We start from the raw sequence: 24,038 nt of genomic DNA on the forward strand, positions 1-24,038 counted from the left end.
GGCCTGTGCGATTGTCTTCCCAAAATCTGTCTGTTAAAATCTTTAACTTCTGCTGTGGTATCACAGGCGCTGGGAGCTGGTTGGACCATGAAGGGTGAAGCTGTCCTGAATGGGGTTGGCGTCTTGAGTAAGAGACCCTAATACAGCTCCTGTCTCACTGGGCCACGGAGGACACTGTAAGGGTGGCCCTTTAGAAACCAGGAGGCAGAGAACTTCACCTGACACTGGATCGCCCAGACCTTGATCTTGAACCTCCTGAGCTCCCAGAACTGTGAGCAATGGATTCTAAGCCACCCCATTGCTTTAAGGGGATAGAACTGGCTGCGGGGGGGGGGGGAGTAAGAGCAGGAAATGGGAAACCATTTTTCAGGATGGAAGAAACTCGCTGGGTGGGAAGCCAGACCGTGTTGCCTGGCAGCTGCAGTGAACGCCAGGCTGGGATGTGGATGGAGGCCCGCCCACCTGTTGTAGTCTCGAGCGACAAGGAGCAGGTTCTCCCGGAGAATGCGCAGGTCCTCGGCGCGTTCAGCCACGTTCATCACGTAGTGCGGTGTCTCGAACAGCAGCCGCTCCCAGTAGTCAATCTCCGCAAAGAGAATCAGGAGCGTCCTGAGGAGAAAACAGGGGAGCTCAGGGTACTGCCAGCAGCACAGAAAGGATGGGGGCGAGGCACACAAGGAATGTTCAGACAGACAGACGGACAGACATGAAATAGGCCTTCCAGGTGGCAGCGGGTGTTTGCTCCTTCCCAAAACCATGAGCACAGTGGCTTCGGGGATTTCTGGGTTTCTGGGGCAAACGCCCACAGGTACAAATCGAAAACAGTATAAGTCCTGGAAATTGACGAGTAGATGACCTGGGTCAGGACCAGAAGGGGACTCCTAAGTGGGCAAGACAGCCAGCCTGGGAAACTGCCAGCCCCGGGGACTGCGGGGACTGCGGGGACTGCGGGTTCAAGGACGCCGAACAGAAGGAACTTAGGAAGTGGGATTCAAACAGGAAGACCAAGCATCAGCTTCGCTGTGTCCTTCCCTGACTCTTTCTCTCCCTGGCGACAGCAGGCGGCTGAAGCCTTGTTGGGTGATGAGGACAGAGCAATGACAAGCAGAGATGACCCTGACTGGGAACCCCGGGGCCAGGAAGCAGAGTAGGATACTGAGAGTGCGCGGGATGTACACGGCCCTTCCCAAGCTCAGGGTTAAGACCCTAGCAGTCTTGCTCACCGAGAGACCCATGCTCTGCCTGCAGACAGCAGTATGTGTGTGAGGGCTTGCAGTACGCCAGGAAAGGACCCCGTTTGGAAGATTCCTTTCTGTGGCCTCTTACCAACCTGGGAGGAAATGTCTAAGAATGAAGACTTTGGGAATACTCAAGTAGCGGGCCCATTGACAGGCAACATTTACTGTTGACAAGCCTTCCCACTCCTTCCCAAGCTTCCTCTTTCCTACGAGTTGATTGTGAATATGACATGGAAGGAGTCTTCCTATTCTTTTTCTAACACACAGGGCTCTTGCCTGCCTGCCTGCTTGCTTGCTTGCTTTGAGAGGATCTTAGGTTACCCAGGGTGACCTTGAACTCCTGATATTCCAGCCTCCATCCCCCCGAGCGCTGAGATCGCAGACACACAGCATGGCGTTCAGCTTTGAGAGCGATGCTGGTGTCTGCTCCCACAGCACCCCATTTTGTCTTACGGATTCTCATTTCTCTGAACGTATTGGTGACAGCTCTGCTGTTTCCCATCATCCCTCAGTGCACATTCTTTTTTCTCTTCTCGTCTCGTGTTTGGTTTGGGCTTCCACCCTTCACACTCAAAGTTCAAAATGACTGCAGAAACACTCAGAAATCCAGGTAAGAACACGGTAAAGTACCCTGAGACCTCTCAGAAGGCAGGAAAAAGGGAGGACACAGGGGCATAGGGTAGAAAAGAGCACCCACAGAGAAAAAAATAGAAAGTGCCCCGTTAACAATTTTACGATGATTGTGTAGTGGAGGGGATGCTGTGTGTGCAGCCCTATTCCCAGCATCCTTCAACTCTTCCATCTGCCCCGCCCTGCCCTGCCACGCCCAGGGACCCTTCCTCAGGTCCAAAGCTGCCTGCGCCCAGCTGCTTCAAGATTATACAAACCACCTGCTCTGACCTCACAAAATCCTTCAGGCGACAAAACTTACTTCCTCCCCGCTCACTTCCGCCACAGGCTGCCCTTTATTTCATGGCTTTTGTTTGTTGTCTGTGCTGGGAATGGAAGCAAGGCCCCACACATACCCTCTCTCAACTGCCCTGAGCTACAGCCTCTAGTCCCAGACCCGAATCTCAACTACTTTTTTTTTTTTTTTTTTTTTTTTTTGCCAGTCCCCTCTCTTGTCCTTTAGTCTAAACATCTCACAAGAACTCCTGCACAAGCCAGGCAAGTTAGTGCCTGCTTTTAGTCCCAGCACGTGGGAGGCAAAGGCAGACGTACTGAAGCAAGTTTGGGGCAGATCTGATGTACGTTTAGGTTCCAGGCTGGGGGTGGGGGTAGGTGACATCTGTTCTCCTCCGGCTGAGCCGTGTGACGTGTGACGCAGCTGAGCGATGCTGATAGGGTCAGAGATTAGTCCAAACAGCTGGCCTGCCTCTCCAGGCTTCACCCTGTGTCCTTCCCAGTTACTCTCTTACTCCTTCCTCCAGATCTCCAGAACTCGAGTTGTATCACAGAGTGATCCTAACGAAACACGCTGTGATACCTGCATGAGAACGGACAAGTTGACCAATGGAATAAAACTGAAGGCCTGGACATAACTCCAAACACCTACAGACAGCTGATTGGTTTGTTTTTGTTTGTTTGAGACAGGGTTTCTTGGTGTACAACTTATGTAGGACAGGCCAGCCTTGAACTCAGAGATCCACCTGCCTCTGTCTCTCCAGTGCTGGAATTAAAGGAGCATTGTTGCCTCCACATCTGGGTGACAGCTGATTTTTAGTAAGAAAAACAAATAACAACAAACCCACACCAGAGAAAAGATGGCATCTTCAACAACGGTGCTAGTCTAGTCAGACGGCTTTAGGTGCCTATCCATCCAGCACAAAAGTCAATTCCAAATCTGGTCAACCTAAGACCAGATACTCTGAATCTGACAGAATAGAAAGTCCGTGGTAGGCTTGAACTCAAGAAAGGCTTCTCTGAACAGGACACCAATACCAAAGTCACTAAGATCAATGATTAATAATGGGGACCTCGTTAAAATAAAAACCTTCCATATCAGCAATGGAGAGCATCGTCTGAGCGAAGCAGCAGCCTATGGAATGGGAAAAAGTTCTTTGACAATTATATATCTCTTCAATCACTGTGTAAACCCCACGCCTCTCAAAGCTAGTGTTCTCTCCACAGCAGAAAGCCGTCGGGTGAGAGCTGCCTCCGCTTCCTGCTGCAGACTGTGAAGTGACCTGTCTCCGGACTGGGCTCCCTTCAGGTTTATGACCTCAGAGTCCCTCCTCTCTCTACTGATGCTCCCTGTGGCTCTGTCCTGCATCCCGGTCCTCCCTCAGATGTACCCTCAAGCTCCACCACACCCACTGCTCCCTCAACACAGTAGTTCCTTCCTACAATTGGAATATGGCCAAAATTCCACCATTTCAAAAGATAATATAATAAAAACCACCTTCTCCTGACTGCTGTATCCTACAGGACCTGCCCTCTGCCCCACCCCCTCAGAGCCTGCCTCTTTCAGGAACTGTTCTGGAAGGGCCCCTTTCTCTTCCTTTCCTCTCCCCATCCTGCCTCCCCACTCCACCCTTTCCTCTAAGAGCTCCCACAGCTATGTCCAATGAGACATGGCTTCTTGGCCCTACCATCCCTGACTTATGCACAGGCTTTTTTAAATGATTGTTGAATCTTATGTTGTGTGCCTGGCTGTTTTACTTGCATGATGACTACGTACCACTTCTGGGAGGCTGGAAGAGGGGATTGGATCCCCTAGAACTATAGTTACAGACAGTGAGATGCTGTGTGGGTGCTGGGAATGGAACTCAGGTTCTCCGGAAGAGCAGCCAGCACTCTCAACTACTCAGCCCTTTCTCCGGCCCCTCTCTGGCGGTCTTGATGTTATGGCGAATACTCCACTTTCCTTGGACCCAGCCTTTCCCCAAGTTCTCTCCTTTGATCGTCTTTTCAGAGGGAATTGTCCTTTCTGAGGTGTCTTGGGATCCTTTCACTAGAGTACAGGAAGGGATTTGCTGCCGCCACAGCCCGCTTAAGTGGGGGCCCCTGAAGGTTCTTCATTTCCAGTCACTCTCCCAGGGTAAATCGCCCAAGCTCATGGCTTCCGCTGTCTCTGAATGTGGACCGGGTCCCAGGCATCCCCAGCTCAGTGTGTCCACAGACAAGAGGGATCACTGTCACACTTGCAGCTCCTGTCTCGGGGGAGAACGGCCCCCAGACTAGAACCATCCCAGGAAGAGGAGCTCCCCAGGAAGAACGGCACAAGGGAAAACATCACACACGGGAAGTGCACCCAGAAAAGCACTGCCCACATCTACGCAGGGTCCAAAGGCCACACACACGCATGTCCACCCACGATCTCAACTTTCCAACATCCTACCCACCACTAACAACTAACTTTTGTTTTTGTAAAGCAAAACTCAGAAATTCAGTTCTATCCAAGGACTATGTAACTCCAATGTCACAATAAATGGATAAATGGCAATAGAAATTTGCCTAAAATTAGAAGACATACTCCATCTTAAAGGGCTAGAGCCATAGTTGTCACCCTACAGGAATATGGACCTCATATAGCTAAATTTTCTGACTTCAACACAGACCAACAAAGTCAATGTTTTTTTAAAAGACAGAGTCCTGGGGCTGGAAAGATGGCTCAGCAGTTAAAAGCAGACTGTTCCTCCCGAGGTCCAGAGTTCAATTCTCAGCAACCATATGGTGGCTCACAACCATCTGTAATAGGATCCAGTGCCCTCTTCTGGTGTGTCTGAAGACAGCTACAGTGTACTCACATAAATAAAATAAATAAATCTTTAAAAAACAAAGCAAAACAAACAAATAAAATCAGAGCTCTGGCTGTCCTGGAACTCATTCTGTAGGCCAGACTGGCCTTGAACTCAGATCTGCCTACCCCTGCCTCCTCAGTGCTGGGATTAAAGGCATATGACACCATGTTCAACTCAGAATGTCAGTTCTTATACAAACACCTAACATTTTTACATCATAACCAACTCTTACTGACTGCACTGCTCAGCGGTGACTTCTAGACTTCGGGTAATATTCTCCCCTCCACTGAAGCAGCATCACAGGCCAGAGTGCTTTATGTAGCTATTTGTCAAACTGAACATGCAGGCCTCTCTGTGCATGGTACACTTTATAATAAGACATATTCTTAGAGCAAAAAGAGATGGCTCAGTGCTTAAGAGAACCAGCTGCTCTTGCAGAGGACCCAAGTTCGATTCTGAGCACCCACGTGGCAGCCTCTTTAACTCCAACTCCAAGGGATCCCATATCTTCTTCTGACCTTCTGACATACATACAAATACTTACACACATAAAAATAATAATTTAAGACTGGCAGTGGTAGTGCACGCCTTTAATCCCAGCCCTGAGGAGGCAGAGGCAGGTGGATCTCTGTGAGTTCGAGGCCAGCCTGGTCTACAGAGATCATCCCAGCACTCAGGGCTACACAGAGAAACCCTGTCTTGAAAACAAACAAACAGGGGCTGGAGAGATGGCTCAGCCGTTAAGAGCACTGACTGCTCTTCTGAAGGCCCTGAGTTCAAATCTCAGCAACCACATGGTGGCTCACAACCATCCGTAATGAGATCTGATGCCCTTGTCTGGTGTGCCTGAAGACAGCTTCAGTGTACTTGCATATAATAATACATAAATCTTTAAAAAAAAGAAAATAAACAAACAGTGCCAATAACAACAACAAAATCCATGTGAAAGTAGGTTATATGCACTGGAAAACTGGATCAGTCAGGTCAAATGACCAGGGACAGCAGCAAGCTGTATATATTTGCTACTAAATTATTTCTGGGACTGGACTGCCCTTTGGCTCAGATGTGTGTGCACACATGCACACAAACACACACATACACCACACACATCATTTGATAGATTCCTGACTGGCATCCAGACAGAGAGGCTGCCTCAAAGGATCCTCTCCTTTTTCAGAATGAAATGTTCTTAACTCCAAGCAACATTGACTGAGAACAACAGAAAATCTTAGGGCACTCTGTCTCTAAGAAGTCAGTGTGGCTTGAACGGTGTTGTTAGCATGAATTTTGTTGAGAACCAGTGGTTTGGGTTTGGTTTGGTTTTTGAAATGGTGTCTCATGAAGCCTCAGTTGGCCTTGAACTCACTATGAAGCCAAGACTAACCTTAAACTCCTGAGCCTTCTGCTCCCACCTTCCAAGAGCTGGGATTGCAGGTGTACCCTCCAAACCTAGAAAGAGCTAGTGCACATCTGGATGTCTGGCTCTTATATACTGAAATTAAGTAAAGGCTATAATTATTGAAGATGTATTTTTGGATAATTTTACTCAAAGTATATGGTTTGTTAATTTAATGTCAGCTCTGAGGTAATCTGTAATCTATTCCGATTTGGGGGCAGGGGACAAAAATTCTTTGCTATAGAAATTGTAATAAGATCGACCTTGTCACGGAGGAGAAGAGCAATGGCAACTGAAGGAAAATAATGTATCCGAAATAATTTGTACATACTGAAAAATGACTTGTGAGCAAAAGGACACCAACTGAAAGGAGAATGCCATCTTTGTATAGAAATACTCAAAATCATAGAGATTTTCACTCTCCTAAACCTAACCTATAAATTTAGCCTAATCCATATTCTAATAAAAATAGGAGTGTGACTATTCTGAGAACAAATTAAATTGTTTTAAAAAATTCTTAGCCAGGCGTTGGTGGCGCACACCTTTAATCCCAGCACTGGGGAGGCAGAGGCAGGTGGATTTCTAAGTTCGAAGGCCAGCCTGGTCTACAAAGTGAGTTCCAGGACAGCCAGGGCTACACAGAGAACCCCTGTCTCAAAAAACCAAAAAAAAAAAAAGAAATTCTTATGAGAAATACATATCAAAAAATAACTAGGGAAGAGAGAGAGAGAGAGAGAGAGAGAGAGAGAGAGAGAGAGAGACGGGGGGTGAGGCCAATAATTAAAACAGTTTGGTTCTTGCACATGAATAAGTCAGAAGAGTGAATCCAAAAATAGAGATTTGCTGGGAGAGTTTTTTATTATTATTATAAATATAGCAACTCACTAATGTCTGGGTCCAGCTAGTAGCAGTGTGCTTGCCCTACGTGTACAAACCCTCCAGCAGTGTAGAAATAAATTATCGCTGGCTGTGGTGGTGCATGCCTTTAATCTCAGCACTCGGGAGACAGAGGCAGGCAGATTTCTGAGTTCGAGGCCAGCCTGGTCTACAGAGTGAGTTCCAGGACAGCCAGGGCTACACAGTGAAACCCTGTCTCGAAAAACCAAAAAAAAAAGAAAGAAAGAAAGAAAGAAAGAAAGAAAGAAAGAAAGAAAGAAAGAAAGAAAGAAAGAAAATAAATTATCAAGATTAGTTTAACTTGCTTTCAATCTATTTAAAAATATAAAAAACACAAGTTGAATCTAAATCTATAACATCTTCCTTACACCACAGTAAATGTCAAATGGATTTAAGACCTAAATGTAAAGGACAAAATCAAGCAACCTGGTGACAGACACTTCTAATCCTAGCACATGCATGGTACAGGCAGAGGGATCAGGGCATTAAGGTCCTCCTTAGCAACATAAGAAATTCAAGGCCACCTTGCCTGTATAATACACAAGGTGCTGTCTCAAAACTTTATACACACACACACATACACATTTTATATATATATATATATATATATATATAATATACACACATAAAGACATACATATATGTCTATATAAGCACACATATATTATACATATATATTATACATATATATTCACAAATATAATTTTTTGTCCACATACAGTCAATGAATGATATAAAAGATAATATCACGTCCTAAACCCTCTGGAGAGTTCTATTTTCACCTTAAAAGGAGAATAATTTAAAGGATAAAACTATTTCAAATGCTCATTTATTTGCAATTTATGTTTTAAGAGACTGTGGAAGATAAACTGCTTTTCTGTCTCTGAGTTTTTTAAACACAGAACATTGTCACTAACAGGCATTATTTATAAAGCTATTAAAATTTCTTCAAAATAAATAAGCCCCTCTGAGCCTATGAACTACAAATCAACAGTGGCCATCAGATGTTTTTTGTTGTTTTTTCGAGACAGAATCTCTCTGTGTAGCCCTGGCTGTCCAAGAACTCACTCTGTAGACCAGGTTGGCCTTGAACTCAGAAATTCGCCTGCTTCTGCCTCCCAAGTGCTGGGATTAAAGGCGTGTGCCACCACTGCCTTTACATTTAATGAATGTCTTTGAAGTAAGAGATAAAGGCAGAAATCAGGAAAAATTGTTTTCAACCTAGAACTGTAACCCTAGGCAAGTGTACTAACATGAAAGCAGAAAAGAGTGGCTGCCAGTCGTGCATGAACTCAAACACTTTAGCTCCCGTGCATCACCTGAAGACTACCAAAGGATGCGCTTGACCAAAACAAAGATGGAAACCAACAAAGAGGAAGTCAGAGAAAATGACTGACTGATTGATTGACTAACTAACTAATACATGACAAGAGGGCTGAGGTTGGAGTTCAGTGGTAGGACACTTTAAAAGTCAAACAGACAGGCTGGAGAGGTGGCTTAGCGGTTAAGAGCACTACCTGCTCTTTCAAAGGTCCTGAATTCAAATCCCAGTAACCACATGGTGACTCACAAGCATCAGTAAAAGGGACTGATGCCCTCTTCTGGTGTGTCTGGAGACAGCTACAGTGTACTCATTACTTTATCTATAAAATAAATAAGTAGGGGCTGGAGAGATGGCTCAGAGGTTAGGACTAATTGCTCTTCCAGAAGTCCTGAGTTCAAATCCCAGCAACCACATGGTGGCTCACAACTATCTGTAATGGGATCGTATGCCCTCTTCTGGTGTGTCTGAGGACAACTACAATGTATTCATATAAATAAATAAGCCTTAATAAATAAATAAATAAATCCTTTTTAAAAAAAAAAAAGATTTATTTATTTATTATATGTAAGTACACTGTAGCTGTCTTCAGACACTCCAGAAGAGGGAGTCATATCTTGTTAAGGATGGTTATGAGCCACCATGTGGTTGCTGGGATTTGAACTCTGGACCTTCAGAAGAGCAGTCGGGTACTCTTACCCACTGAGCCTTCTCACCAGCCCCAAATAAATCCTTTTTTGTTTGTTTGTTTGTTTTGGGGGGTTGTTTATTTTTTTGAGACAGGATTTCTCGGTGTAGCCCTGGCTGTCCTGGAACTCACTCTGTAGACCAGGCTGGCCTCAAACTCAGAAATCTGCCTGCCTCTGCCTCCCAAGTGCTGGGATAAAAGGCGTGTGCCACCATGCCCAGGCGTAAATCTCTTTTTAAAAAGTCAAACAGACAAGTAAAAAAGAGACTCGGGGAAATTCCATGAGCCTTTCTGAAGCAGATCTTGAAACAACTTCATTCACTGATGAGGCTGCTTGAGAGAAGGTGAGACCACAACATGTGCAGCTCCTTAGATGGTGAGGGGAAATATTGTTTAAAGGGATTGTATTAGTTGGTTTGTAGGAGTTAACAGCAGTGAACAGTGTGCTAACAAAAATAAGCATTAATTACTAATGTCAAAAATATCATGCAAGCAAGGAAAGAGGTACCTCAGCCCCTTATCCAGTGCAACGGTTTCAACCCCCGATGGATGCCCAGTACCTTGGGTGGTGTTAAACCATTTGCGGCTTTTTCTTCTTATGAATCCACTCATGAGAAGTTCAATCTGAGAACTAGGCTCAGCCAGGCTTCGGGTCACATGACTGTAATCCCAACACTCAGGAGGCTGAGGCAAGGAGGACCGCCACCAAGTTCTAGGACAGCGTAGGCTAAAGAGTCTGAGGATGTCTCAAGAGGAAAAAGAGGAGATCAACAGAATCGTCCTAACACTGCACTGTGGTAAAAGCTCAGAGTAGAGTCTTTCCCTTTTGAGAGGTCAAAACCAACAGGAATATCCCAGGCTTCTGCTGAAGGGGAGCCACTGCAGCAACATCAACGGGCGTGGCTTAGCAGGCCGCACAGCAGCCACCCCTGCTGAAGGTCAGCTTCACCAAAACCTGCCACAGCCATCAGAGGGCGTGCAGGGCTTGAATATACAGATCCATTTCAGGTAGGCCAAACACTTTCTCCCATGTTTTCAAACTGGAGAGGTTGAACTTGTCTCTATTCACTACTATCCGCACAAGCTCAGTGGGGCAGGAATACTGGCCAACAACACACCAAAATAGCTCTGAATTTTTCTCATCTTGACAGGATTTTTCAAAAATAACTTGAAGGTAAATGATCAAATTTTGTCAGTCAGCAGAATGAATTTGGACAGTATCTCCTGAGGTTGTTCTAAAGAGCACAGGTTTTTTTTTTTGTTTTTTGTTTTTTGGTTTGTTTTTTTTTTTTTTGCTTTTTTTTTAAACTTTTAAAAAATGACGTTCAGTCTTGACAGAATTTTGTCAATAAATTTCCAGAGCACAAATTTTATTGACAAACCTAACTTCTTTCCAACTCCATTTGAGGAGTGACTTTTTTTTTTTAAGCTATTTTATAATAGAGCCCCAAATGTGAAATAAAGATAACAAGACAAGGTCACTCAGGCTGGCAGTACTGACAGCCCAGAGAGCACACACGGTGCCAAAGGGGAAGGAGGAGGATTGGGACACACTGGGACAACAGAGGTGGGCAGGCACCAGTGCCCTATCCTGCTCTGGGGAAGTTCTGTCCCTCCAGTTCACAAGGCTGATAACTCAGCTCTTTCAACCAAGCTCAGGGGACACCTGGAACACACTTGCATTAAGTGCAATCTACAGAGTTGCTCTGGCCAGAAAATGTGCTAAAAGCCCATTTGGGCTTCAAAGTTCAAATATTTGGGACATATGGAGGGAAAGCCCTTGTGGGGTAATATAAATCCTATTAGGGTCTGGAAGGCTCCCAGGACACACAGTCAGATAATTCTGAAAAGTCTGAGGACTGTCAGGGACATTTCAAAAGTATGCTTCAAGGTCGGCACCAGACCTTAACAGGAAGGGAAAGCCTGATAAAGCTCTCTGCACTCCCAGTGGTGCTAATCAGTGTGGGAAGTCAAACTGTCTCCAATTTTTTTACGGGTTTAATCAGCTCAGACTTTTCTCTTCTTTCTTATCTATTATTTACTGAGTTGAGGCATTTTTTGCCCTAATATCACCAAATGTATTGTTAGGCACCATATATTTCTCCAGAAAACAGCCGCCAATGGACACAACTACCTTCTATGTGGAGGAAATGCTTAGCTATTGTCTTGCTTTCAGATAAATCTAGGTCATAAATGATGTCCCAAGGCTGTGTGTGTGTGTGTGTGTGTGTGTGTGTGTGTGTGTGTGTGTGTGTGTGAAACAATAATATAAAGAGAATGCAAAAGGCACTTCAGGCAGGGTCAGGGAGCCACCTCAGCTGTAAAGGCCCTTGCCACCAACCTGACCGCTGAGCTCCAACTCTGGGACCCACAGACTACAAGGAGCATCCTGACACCCACAAATTGTCCTCTGACCTCTGCACACACTCCACAAACAAACAAACAAGCTGCAGGGGAGGGAAAAGCCTGTTTCCTGCAGATGACTAAAGCAGTCATCTATCCTAACCACACGGGCATCTCATGTCACCTTCTAGAAAGCCAAGCCGTGGAGAAGACACTGACTTTACAGCATGGGGCTAAATCTCTGGCACGATCAACTTAAGACAGGAAGATGTTATGACTGAAATACAATTCCTCATTTTTGTTTAGAGTTTTGATGGCATTATGAATGTAAATTTTCAGATTTATAGTGTTATTTATTTAGTGTTCGTGTGCCTACATGTGCGCCTGTGTGCCTCTGTGTGTGTGTGCCTGCGTATGTGCCTCTGTGTGTATGTGTGTGCCTGCGTGTGTGCCTATGTGTGTGTGTGTGTGGTGTGGTGTGTAGGTCAGAGGACAATTTGCGGGAGTCAGCTCTCTTCCCACCACTTGAGTTCAAGGAATGGAGCTGAGGTCATCACTTTTTAGAGCCGTCTCCCTGGCTCTACGTGCTGCTCTCATATTTTATGGAGAAAGGACACAGGGGCCAAGTATGCTCACACCCACGTTAGCCCACAGTTGTCCACTAGAGAGACTCTCTAGCATAGCACCTTTGGGGTGCTTATCCAGCTTAACCGAGAATGCATTTTAAGATCCAGCCCTAGGCTGGGTGGTGGTGCCACACACCGTTTGTCCCAGTGTCTGGGAAGCAGCAGCAGGTGGATCTCCATGAGCTTAACGCCAGCCTGGTCTACAAATCAAGTTCCAGGACAGTCAGAGCAGTTACCCAGAAGAGCCCTGTCTGGAGGGGCGTGGGGGGGAGTGGTATTCAGCCTATTACGTGCCTGCAAATATTATAACCAATTAAACCGTTTGTCTATATAAATATATAAGTAGCTGTGAATCTGCTTGTATTGTATGTAGATAACCAGTTATAATATAATCTTGGCCTAATGTTCCTTCTTTTTTAGAATCTCAAATCAATAAGAGGTCATTTAAAACTTTGAGTTTTTGGGTTTGTTTGTTTGTTTTTGAGGCAGGGTCTTGCTATATGATTTGCCTGGCCTGTAACTCCCAGTATAGACCATGCTGACCTGGAACTTGTAGAGAAACACTTACTTCTGCCTCCCAGGTGCTGGGATTAGAGGCATGCACCACCATGCCAGGCAAGACTTATTTATTGTATTTTATGTGTGTGAGTGTTTTGCCTGCATATATGTATGTACATCATGTGACTGCCTGGTACCAAGAGAGATCAGAAGAAGGTGTCAAGTCCCCCGGAACTGGAGTTACACTTGTTTGTGAGCTACCATGTGGCTGCTGGGAACCAAACCCAGGATCCCTGCTGAGCCATCTCTCTAGCCATAAGAGGCAATTTTATGGCTCTTTTGGCCCCTACCTTGTGCCAAAGCTTCAAAACCAGAGAACCTCACCGGAGCTTCAAAACCTCACCGGAGCTGATGCCCACCTCTCCCCAACTACTTGTCCCAAACCTCATCTTCCTACACTTTGTTAGTGTCCACACCCTCAACCCCCACTAAAGTCTGCCCCTCACCCCTCCTGCTGCCTCTCCAACTTGATTCTTCCACTTCCTGTATGTCAGCTCCCCTTGGTCAGGTACCTTCAGTTGTCCAGAACATAGTCCCATTTGTCCCTGGACCTCCATCTCCCTTCTACACCTTTGTCCAGCAAACACGGATGTTATGAGCTAAGGCCAACCCTAGAACAATGGCCTGGGAGCTCTGGAATCGGCTCTCACCACAGGGCACACAGGTGATGGCAAGGGAGAACCATAGAAACACATAGAAACTTATCTCCTGATGAGGAAAACGAGTCACCAGAAGATTCACATCCCTGAAACAGACACCTCACCACCTGGCTTTCTCCTTTTCTGCTCTTGAGTAAACCTTGGCCGAGAGAATGACAACATGGCCCCTGAGGACAGGGACAGGGACAGAGACCTCCCCGGTGCCTGCATCAGTCCCTAGTGCCCACTGTTTGTCTGGAGTGGGGGTTTGTTTTGTTTTGCTTTGGGGTGCGGCCCAGGCTGGTCTTCAACTCAAAACTCTCCTGCCTCAGCTTCCTGTACTGGGATTCTAAGAATGGGTCACTACACCTGGAACTCACTGTATATTCTTAATAATTAATGAACTAGTTCCCCTTTTAAAAGAACAATGTGAAAATGACATTTCAAAGCTGTGGGAGAGAGTGCTATCTTAGGAAAGCTCAGACTAGCGAGCAGAGTTAGATGACTTAGCTGGGCTGTCACCGCCATCTAGTGGCTGTACAGTGACATCACTAGTTTAGTACACTGGTGAATTGTTAAAATCGTGGTTCTGTTCGCTTGCTTACTTTAAATAAGCTGTAAAAACTAATTTTTTTCAATACTGAAGATTGATTTTAAGACCCCAGTCCCAACCTCGGAAAACCTAAATTTAAGAAGTGATAGCTATCGGGTGGTGGTGGTGGTGCACGCCTTTAATCCCAGCACTTAGGAGGGGAGACAGAAGTGGTGGATCTCTGATTTTGTAGCCAGCCTAGTCTACATAATGAGTTCCAGAACAGCCAGAGCTACTCAGAGAAACCCTAGCTCATGGGGGGAAAAAAGGAAGAGGAGAGAGAAGAGGAAGAAGAGGAAGAGGAAGAAGAAGTAGTGACAGCATCTAAGTATGGTGGAGCCCAATTGTATTCCCAGCACCATACTGAGGCCAAAGATCATTAGTTCAAAGCCAGCCTGAACTACATGGTGAAAACCAACCTCAATTAAAGCAGACATCAGGAAAGATAGGGATGGGAGAGGGGACCCACGATGGGAGTTAAGGTCTTGGGAGAGTGAGAGGAGACTGGCACCAAGGACAGGGGGAGGTGCCAGGATGGGTCCTGTACTTGTCAAAGTTGACATCCAGCATGCCCACTTTCTCCTGGCTAATTCGTAACAGTGGCATGTCCAGCCGCCGAATGCAGTCCTTGTCCAGCGTCGCCGTCCACTCTTGGAAGGTTTTTCGAACCATTTCGTCAATGGCCTGAGTCATCTGCTGATAGGTATGTATGCTCTCCTCTCCAGTCCCAATATGGGGCAGGAAGTGGGCTCCGGAAAGGCACTGGGTAGGGGTGGGAGAGACAAAGGGGAAGCTCATTTATACAGACCTGCGACACAGGTGTCTGCTCACCCCTCAGTCCCTGGAAGGAGGCTGAGGGTGTGCTACAGAGGGAGGATGCCAAACCATGAAGGTAGGCACACGAGGCGAGGCAACATGAGCACCCCCAGACAACAGCTAGAGGAAAAGGTCAGTCACAGAAACACAGGACGTGAGGGCTTCTAGTTCAGGGCACTGCGGGCCCACCTCAGCCCAGTCATCTGCAAACTCCCTCACTTTCTCTCAGAGTAAATCAAGGATAGCAGGTAAGGAGCTCCACCAGCTTTCACCCCTACCTGCTCCCCAAAGCTAGGGTACCGACAGGTTCTCACTGGATAGCTCAGGTTGGCCTGGGTTCAGTACTCCTACCTCAGCTTCCCAAACAGGGTGACAAACATACTCTGCCAGGCCTAAGACAAACACTGTTTGTTTGTTTGTTTGTTTGTTTGTTTGTTTAAAAATTAATTAATCAGTTTTATTTATATGCATACACTGTAGCTATCTTCAGACACACCAGGGCATCAGATCCCATTACCGATGGTTGTGAGCCACCATGTGGTTGCTGGGGATTGAACTTAGGACCTCTGGAAGAGCAGTCAGTGCTCTTAAACGCTGAGCCATCTCTCCAGCCCCTTGTTTTGTTTTGTTTTTTTAAATCCTACACGCACACGCACACGCACACACACACACACACACACACACACACACACACACACACGAACCAGGTAGTAGTGGTGGCAGCAAGGCATACCTTTATCCCAGCACTCAGGAGGAAGAGGCAGGTGGATCTTTGTGAGTTCAAGACCAGCCTGGTCGCCGGGCAGTGATGGTGTATGCCTTTAATCCCAGCATTTGGGAGGCAGAAGCAGGCAGATTTCTGAGTTCGAGGCCAGCCTGATCTACAGTGTGAGTTCCAGGACAGCCAGGGCTACACAGAGAAACCCTGTCTCGAAAAACCAAACAAACAAACAAACCACAAGAGAAAAGTCCTGCTCGCGCCTTGTTCCTTGCTCCTGCTCTTCCAGAGAGAGCAGGTTCTGTTGGCCCAGGTCTCTGGATCTCCAGGTTGTATCTCTGTTCTGTTACTCTAACTTCCCAGATGACAACTTATGCCTCCTCTCTGCCTTCACACAGAATGTTAAAATGACCTTTGTGCCACCCACCACGCCTGTCAACTCTGCAAACCAAACCATGGCTTGCCTAAGGATTGGCCTAAGGATGCTATCTGAACTCACCCTGCCCGTCCGAGGTTGTACACAGCCCGTACACTTGGTGTTCACCAAAGACAGTTCAGAAGAGGCCGGGCACTTACATTCATGACTCTGTCTATGCGTCGCCGAAGGATCCGCACCCAGTGGGCCTGTCCAGAGTACTGAGTCATGTATGGCTCCAGGTATGGCCATTTCTTGTTCAGCTCCCGGTTCACCAGCGCTAACTCACTATTGAACAGCATGTAGAGGTCGACAGCCTTCTTCTCATAGGTTCGCATGATGGCCTAAGCAACAAGGGGACACGCTCCTTGGAGCTGAGGCTCCCTTGGTCTTTCATCCCAGAACCTCTCGCCCCCACATGGCACACGGCAGCAGGCACACTCTTCACAGATATGAAAGCCAGGGAATCAGAAAGAGGGAAATAAGAAAAGTCATTGACTGAATGAGGTGGGGGTGTCGCACCTCCCGAGTGGCCAGCCTGTGGAAAGTGTCCAAGAGCAGCACCCCGTGCTCTACGTCCCGGACCAACTCAAAGGCCGAGGTGATCAGGTTCTGGGTCATCACCTCCAGGTCCTTGATACCACCACGGAATCTGCAAGGTCAGAAGGGCACAGGGAAGAGTCAGCGCCCTGGCCTGCCTCCGACAGCATCCCTAATGCCCTGAGCATCAACTTCCCTCAGGCACGCTTTGCATCCTGAAGCCTCCAGACAATGCTAGGAGACAGAGTCCTTAGACTTAGGGATGAGGAGGCACAGGCATCCACTCTGGAACCCGGAACCCAAGCATCTGCCTCCCTCCCCGTTGCTCTCTCTTCCCTTCCCACCCTGAAGCTGTCCCCATAGCCTTCAACTTGCAATCTTCCTCCCTCTTCCACCCTAAACCCTGGCATTTCCGTGGTCTCCTCTGAACACGGAGCCTCCCAGCCTGGCCCCTTTGCAGCCTGAGTCCCTCACTTGTTGTAGTCTTCGTGCCAAGAGGTGTTCTTAACATCCAGGATGCCGCCACGCACGGCTCGCAGCGTTTGCAGATTTTTATGAAAGATGTCCTCGATTTCTAGCAAGTTTCGTGTGATCTGTGGTCCCTGGGCACCGAAGAAGCATGGAAGGGGACCTTGCTTGCCGTCTTCCCAACGGGCAAAGTGGTACTGACATTCACATACCTAAAAAGAGGTCAGGGTGAAGGCTCCTGCTGAGAGCCCAGGCACCCTGAGTTCTCTGATTTACCTTCAAATGTCTATGAAAACTAGAGGGTCACCTGGATGGCGGGGAGCACTGGGGAGATTTTGGGCTACAGATTGAAATGTGAGATGCCTGGCAAAAGCCAAGAATAAAAGAGGCAATGGGTGGAGGACCCACAATTATGCAGGGAGAGCCAAAAAGCCAAATTCCTGCTTCAGAGTCGCGCGGAGCCTCAACCCCACATGCTTGGCTCTTACAGGGGACTTGAGCGTCTGCTATTAGCTTAGATTTTCCCACCCTGGCAGTCTTTCCTACCTCAATAAGGTCTTTGCAGCGCTGCACAAAGGCATCTACTTGAGCAAATATGCTCGTCTGGTCCAGAACCCAGCCCCGATTGGAAAACCTGTATAGGGAAGAAGATGGGCTGAATCCAAAGCCGAGACACCGAAGACCAGCTCTGCCCTCACAAAACCTCACTGTGTGCGCCTGGGTTTAGAAAGGAGACCCTGAGGAGTAGTTTCCTTGAACCCTGAGAGGAGCGACCAGAGGGGAGCAGAACACCAGAGAACACAGTCCCAACTTCTAGAAGGTGGCCTTTCAGACCATACGGTCATGGGAGGTTCCTGGAAGAGGCCAGGAGGAGGTTGCAGGGCTAGGAGCCAGAACATCTGCGTTCAAACAGACCCTTAGCTGGGGTGGGGTGGGGGGATAGAAACTCCCACCCAGATCTAGAAAAAAATATAGTTCACAAAAGGGGAAGGCACGCAAAGAGTCAGAATCTCTCCTGCGCCACGGTGTCAAGGGTATTCTAAATACGACGTTAGGGGCAGTCCATCTTAGGGGCCGTCCTACTGGGTGTGCATCTGCACGGCACGCAGGTAGTGCTCTTTCCAAGCCTGACAACAGGAAATGCAGCCTTCCAGGTCCTTCTTGCTAGAACTGACATAGCCCTCAAAGATTCGGTCCAAAGAGATGGAGTGACAGCATAACCGGATGATCTCGTTGCTCATCTGCAGAGAGAGCAACGTCCTCCGTTCTACCTTCTTCCCACCACTCCATTTTCTGACCTCTGTAACTCTGCTCAGGTCTTGGGCTCCTGGGGGCCATCTCGTTCCTCCAGGCACACTCCGTGGGATGCCCCTCGTCATAATCTTTGCTCTGCCCTCAGACCAGCTCTACAGTTACACTGCTCTGACTGTCTGGCTCCAGCAACCCCTCTACCACCCTTTTGTCTCCTGTACAAATTCTGTCTTGATCATTCTTGGTGACATGCTGCTCAGGGAACCGAGTTCCTTCCTGAATCAACCTTCCCATACTCCCCTGCAAACTCCATTTTGAAAAGGAAAAGCGGCACCCCCTCTGAGGTCTATCCTTGCTACCCTTCCTGGGCCCACTGCCTCTTTCTCTCCGAGACCTGCATCCTACTTCAGGTTCTTCTGTGAAAACAGAAGCCAGGCCCATCTCTAAGTCTGAAAGGCAGGCCAGTACTGGTGCCCTTCCACCACACATCTGCCAGGGACTGTGAGCCCTACCGGTGTGGCGACCCCGCCCCCCACGCCTACGCTTTGCATCCACACACCTTCCGGAACAGGGCAGTCAGCCTTTCCCGGGTGTTATAGTGGGGGGAGTTGACCCAGATGATTCGGATAAGACTGATCAGCTTTGGGAGCTTCTCAGAGATGTCCTTAGGCTTCATGAAGGCCAACTCCTGGTAGGGTTCCCTCAGGATGGACAAGAAAGTCAGGTTGGACTGAGCTTGTCGGGAGCCATCCTAGCCATAAAGAGAAACCACGAGTACTGTTATCCGTGTGGGAGAAGAACAGATTTCGGGGCCTGGAGAGAGGCCCCGTTGATAAAGGGCTTGCTGTGGTGCAGACATGAGGGCCTGGATTCAGATTCCCAGCCTCCATGTAGAAACTGAGCATAGTGTCCTGTGTTCCTAATCCCAGCACTGGCCTGGTGGGAAAAGACAAGGCAGGTCCCTGGCACTGGCTGACCAGTGACACTAGGGTCAGTGAGACCTGTCTACCATATGACATGAAGCTGGAGAGGCTGCTCAGCAGTTAGAAGTACTGGCTGCTCTTTTTTTTTTTTTTTTTTAAGATTTATTTATTATTCTATCTAGGTACACTGTAGCTGTCTTCAGACACTCCAGAAGAGGGCATCAGATCTCATTATAGATGGCTGGGATTTGAACTCAGGACCGTTGGAAGAGCAATCGGTGCTCTTAACCACTGAACCATCTCTACAGCCCACACTGGCTGCTCTTATAGAGGACCTATAGGTTCTGTTCCAACAGCCACATGACAGTTCACAACCATCTGTAACTCCAGTTCCGTGGGACCTAATGCCCTCTTCTGGCTTTCTTGAGCACTGCATGCATGTGGTAGACAGCCGTTCAGGCAAAACACCCATGCACATAAAATAAACAATTTTTTTTAAATCAAGTTCCCAGCACTCAGGAGGCAGAGGCAGGGGGATCTCTGAGTTCAAGGCCAGCATGATCTACAAAGTGAGTTCTAGGACAGCCAGAGCTACACAGAGAAACCCTGTCTCTAAAAAAACAAAAATAAAAATAAAACAGAGTGAAGAACAACTGAAGATAATAGCCAGTGTTCTCTGGTCTGCACATGTGCACACCCCCACGTGAACATGTGTATAGACCACACCCATATGTGCACACCCCCACATGAACATGTGTATAGACCACACACACATGTGTACACCCCACATGAACATGTATATAGACCACACACACATGTGAACATGTGTATAGACCACACACACACACACACACACATGGATACACCTACATGAACATGTGTATAAACCACACACACACATGAACATCTGTATAAACCATACACACACACATATATATACATGAACATGTGTATAGACCACACACACACATGTGCATACACCCATATGAACATGTGCATAAACCACACACACACACCCCAAAAAACAAACAAACAAACAAACAAAATCAGGTTCAGCTTTTCCATCCATCTTCATCTTCCAGTCAACCTCCCCCAATAACTCCTCTCCATGAATTATCATTTCAGCACCAGAGTTTGCACATTCACTTGCTTTTTAAAAAATAGTTATTTTTAATGTGTGTGGGTGTTTTGCCTGCATGTTTGCCTATATATGACATGACATGCCTTTAGAGGCTAGAAGAGAGTGTTGGATCTTCTGGGATTGGAGTTATAGATGGTTCTGAGCTGCCATGTGAGTGCTGGGAACTGAACCCCAGTCCCATGCAAGAGGATCTCTTGACCTCTGAGCAATCTCTCAAGCCCTCAACTTGCCTTTTTTTTTTTTTTTTTTTTGAAATAGGGTCTCACATAGTCTAGGCTGGTATCAAATTAACAATGTAGCCAAGGATGACTTTGAATTTCTGAGCCTCCACCAGCACGTGCCAAGATTACAGTTACAAACCGCTGTGCCCAGTTTATTCCATATGGAAATTGACCCTGGGGTCTTATGCATGCCAGGCAAGCACCTTGTCACCGTCCCCAGCCCTTCTGTGCTACTTCCTATGAAGGCTTCAAGCTGGGAATTCCCTAAACCCGGGACTGGTGCCTGTTCCAATGAAATGAAGAACTCTGTACAAAGTAGATGTTCAGAGCTGTTGGTTAACTGCCTGGGCATCACTCCCCTCCCACATCCACTAAGGTCCCCGGGTCCCCTTGCTGTCTCCATGAGGGTTTTAGGCTTGCCCAGCTCATTACAGCTCAATTCCCTCAATGTCTGGTTGAAATTTCCACCCGGGGAAGGAAGGTCCTGAAGATCAGTCACCTCCTGGGGAGACCCAGCACCAACACAGTCTGCTAGTCATAGGAAATACACTTTTTACAGGTTTGTTTTGAAACTCCCCTGACTGAACTACACAAGCTTATCCTCGGCTCTGGGCAATCTTTAAGCCCTCTTTTACCTAAACTATTTTCTCAGTTGCCCTGGAGTGCCGGGCTCACTGAAGGGACCACCATCTCCTCAGGGACTAATTGGATGTCTTCCTACCTAAACATCAAGCTCCTTGGGGACCTTCACACACGATTTGTGTCTTCTCTAAGCACACAGTGCCGGCCAGTCTGTGCACTGTGTGATTAGTTGCCTGCCTCCCTCCTCTTGCCTCCACCCCAGCTACCATCCGTGTTTAGATAAGCCCCAGGGCCTCTGAGCCACTCAACCTGGATCTGCTGGGCCAGTTTCCTGAAGGGCGTTAAGTAGGATGACTTGGCCAGGAACAGGATGGCCTCGATGTGTTTCACACCCTTCTTCACCAGCTGCTTGCTGATGCTGGACAGGTCCATGCAGCGATTGTGCCAGAACTCGATCTCTTCCAAGGGGCCTAAGTTCTCTCCTGTCTCCACAGACTCCTGGGCGCTCAGCACTTCCTTGATCTGCCTCGTCCAGTGGATCATGGAGGCTGCAGTGGAGAAGGGGGGTGCCTCTTGTGTTTCCTTTTCTGCTCCCCAGTTGTGTGCCCTCCTTACCAGCTCCTCTCTCGGCAGCTGGAGCTGTCATCCCTACCCCCACCCCTTGGACCCAGACACTTGGCAATGCCTGCCACTTACTCTCCAGCCGCTGTACCAGCTCTTTGTCCTTTACTACCACCTCAGGGTCCATCTTTATGGCCTCTGCAGGGATGTACAGTACCGTGTGACCCTCCAGCTTGTAGCGAGTATCTAAGAAAGGAACAGGAGAATTCCAAGGGTGAGCCTCGCTGCCTCTGTATAAATTATGACTGATGATCAGTTGGGGGGGATGGGAAGTACAGTCAACTCTGAATATCCATAGGCTTCCCAGCTTCACATCCACAATTCATAAAGAACTCCGCCATCTTTGGTTTTGTTGTTAGAGGGTCTCATGTTCCCTAAGCACGTGCCAACCTGCAGGAAGGTGGTTCTCTCCCTCAGCTGTGCGTGTCTGAGGATGAACCTTACATTGTCAGACTTACTAGCAAAAACCTTTACCCACCGAATCATCTCACCTGCTCCCCACCCCCCAGAATTCTTTACAAATTACATCTGTATTGAGTGAGTCCTCTTGTCATTATCCCCTAAACAATACGACATCGTTGACATTGTATTGAGTGCTACCGATAAGCTAGAGATGATCTGAAGGATGTGGGGAGGGCATGTGTGCATGTGCAGTTGTGGCACTGCCTTCTAAGGGGCTTGAACATCCACAGAGTGGAGGGAGAGTCCTAAAACCAACCCCCTGCGGATAGCAAAGACAGCACAGACAGCGTGTGCACTTTAGGAGAGCACACAGGAGTGACTGTGACTCAGACTTCTTACAGAGGCCAGGGAGCAAAGCTCCAGCAGATCTGTTAAGAAATTACCGTAGAATCATTTCACTGTCTGCAGCATGTCCTCTGAAATACACACGAGTGAGTCCCCCACTGCCTCCCCTCCCCCCCATCGCCTATATGGCTCCTTATGCTACACGGTCGCTGAGCCATCTCCAGCTCTGGGTCTGAGCAGGTCTGAACAAGTTCTCTGTTAGGAAAGTGAATATAAATTAGAAGGCGAGTTTTCGCAACACTATATTTAGCATTGACCAAGGCTTTGTTCAGGAGGGCTGTGGATCAAACCTAAGACATCAGGCACGTTAAGCAAACGCTCTACCTCCAAGACACCCCTTTAGCAACTAGTCTTTTTTTCTTTTAACCTTTATCTTATGTGCATTGGTATTTTACCTACATGTATAACTATGTGAAAGTGTCAGTTGGATCTTGGAGTTACAGACAGTTGTAAGCTGCCATGTGGGTGCTGGGATTTGAACCGGGGTCTTCTGGAAGAGCACTCAGTGCTGTTAACTGCTTACCCATCTCTTCAGCCCCTAGTGACCAGTCTTTGTTATTCAATGATACTCAGAATGTTCTTTGTTGTTGTTGTTTTGGTTTTTGTTGTTCTGTTTGTTTGAACCTAGCCTGAAACTCACACAGAGAGAAACCCACATGCCTCTGGCATCCAGAGGGGCTGGGATTAAAGCTAGCGTTGCTACACCAGGTCCTGAGTAGGTCTTATTCTTAGGAAATGCTACGTGTTATGACACATTTGTATGAAGAGGAATCTGAGACCATGTTTTATATGACAGCCACGACAAAAGAGCAGACACGGGGTAGAAATAGCTCGTTTTGTTTATAGTATTTTTAGACTCATTTAATGTGTATGAATGTTTTGCTTACATGAATGTATGTGCACTGTGTATGTGCCTGGTAGCCATGGATATGGGAAGAGGGCATTAGATATCCTGGAACAGGGGTTACAAACACTTATGAGTGCCACGTGGGTACTGGACATCAAACCTGAGTTCCCTCCAAGGTCAACAAGTACTCTTAACCACTGAGCCACTTCTCCAGCCCTTGTTTTGTTGTTGATGATTTTTGATTGTTTGGTTGGTTTTTTTGAGACTGAGCCTCACTACATAGCTCTGTCTGTTCTGGAACTTACTATGTAGACCAGGCTGGCCTTGAACTCATGGAGATCTGCCTGCCTCTTCTCTAGAGCGCTAGAATTAATGGTATGCACCACTTCCTGTGCCCAGCTTCCTTGTTTTGTTTTTTATAACAGGATCTATATAGCCATATTGACCGTAAACTCAAAAGTCTCCTGCCTCAGTTCCCCTTGTATGCCAACAAACCTTTAGTCTTTAAGTCAGATTCGGTTTGTTTGTTTTTTTTTGTTTTTTGGTTTTTGTTTTTTTTTTTTTTTTTTTTTGGTTTTTCAAGACAGGGTTTCTCTGTATAGCCCTGGCTATCTTGGAACTCACTCTGTAGACCAGGCTGGCCTCGAA

The 24,038-nt window shown here is 47.2% G+C and overlaps 1 protein-coding gene across 1 annotated transcript in view; it reads right to left on the reverse strand.

Annotated features, from left to right (window-relative positions):
* Positions 1-24,038, reverse strand: part of Dnah2 (dynein axonemal heavy chain 2) — a 125,824-nt gene that overhangs the window by 79,510 nt on the left and 22,276 nt on the right. The window contains 8 exon segments of the mRNA XM_021213005.2: positions 463-609; positions 14,588-14,802; positions 16,151-16,333; positions 16,512-16,641; positions 17,004-17,209; positions 18,808-18,999; positions 21,425-21,663; positions 21,812-21,922. Of these exon segments, the coding sequence (XP_021068664.1) occupies positions 463-609; positions 14,588-14,802; positions 16,151-16,333; positions 16,512-16,641; positions 17,004-17,209; positions 18,808-18,999; positions 21,425-21,663; positions 21,812-21,922 (1,423 nt within the window).

The sequence above is a fragment of the Mus pahari genome, chromosome 14 (assembly GCF_900095145.1).
Source record: "Mus pahari chromosome 14, PAHARI_EIJ_v1.1, whole genome shotgun sequence".
Classification (NCBI taxonomy): domain Eukaryota; kingdom Metazoa; phylum Chordata; class Mammalia; order Rodentia; family Muridae; genus Mus; species Mus pahari.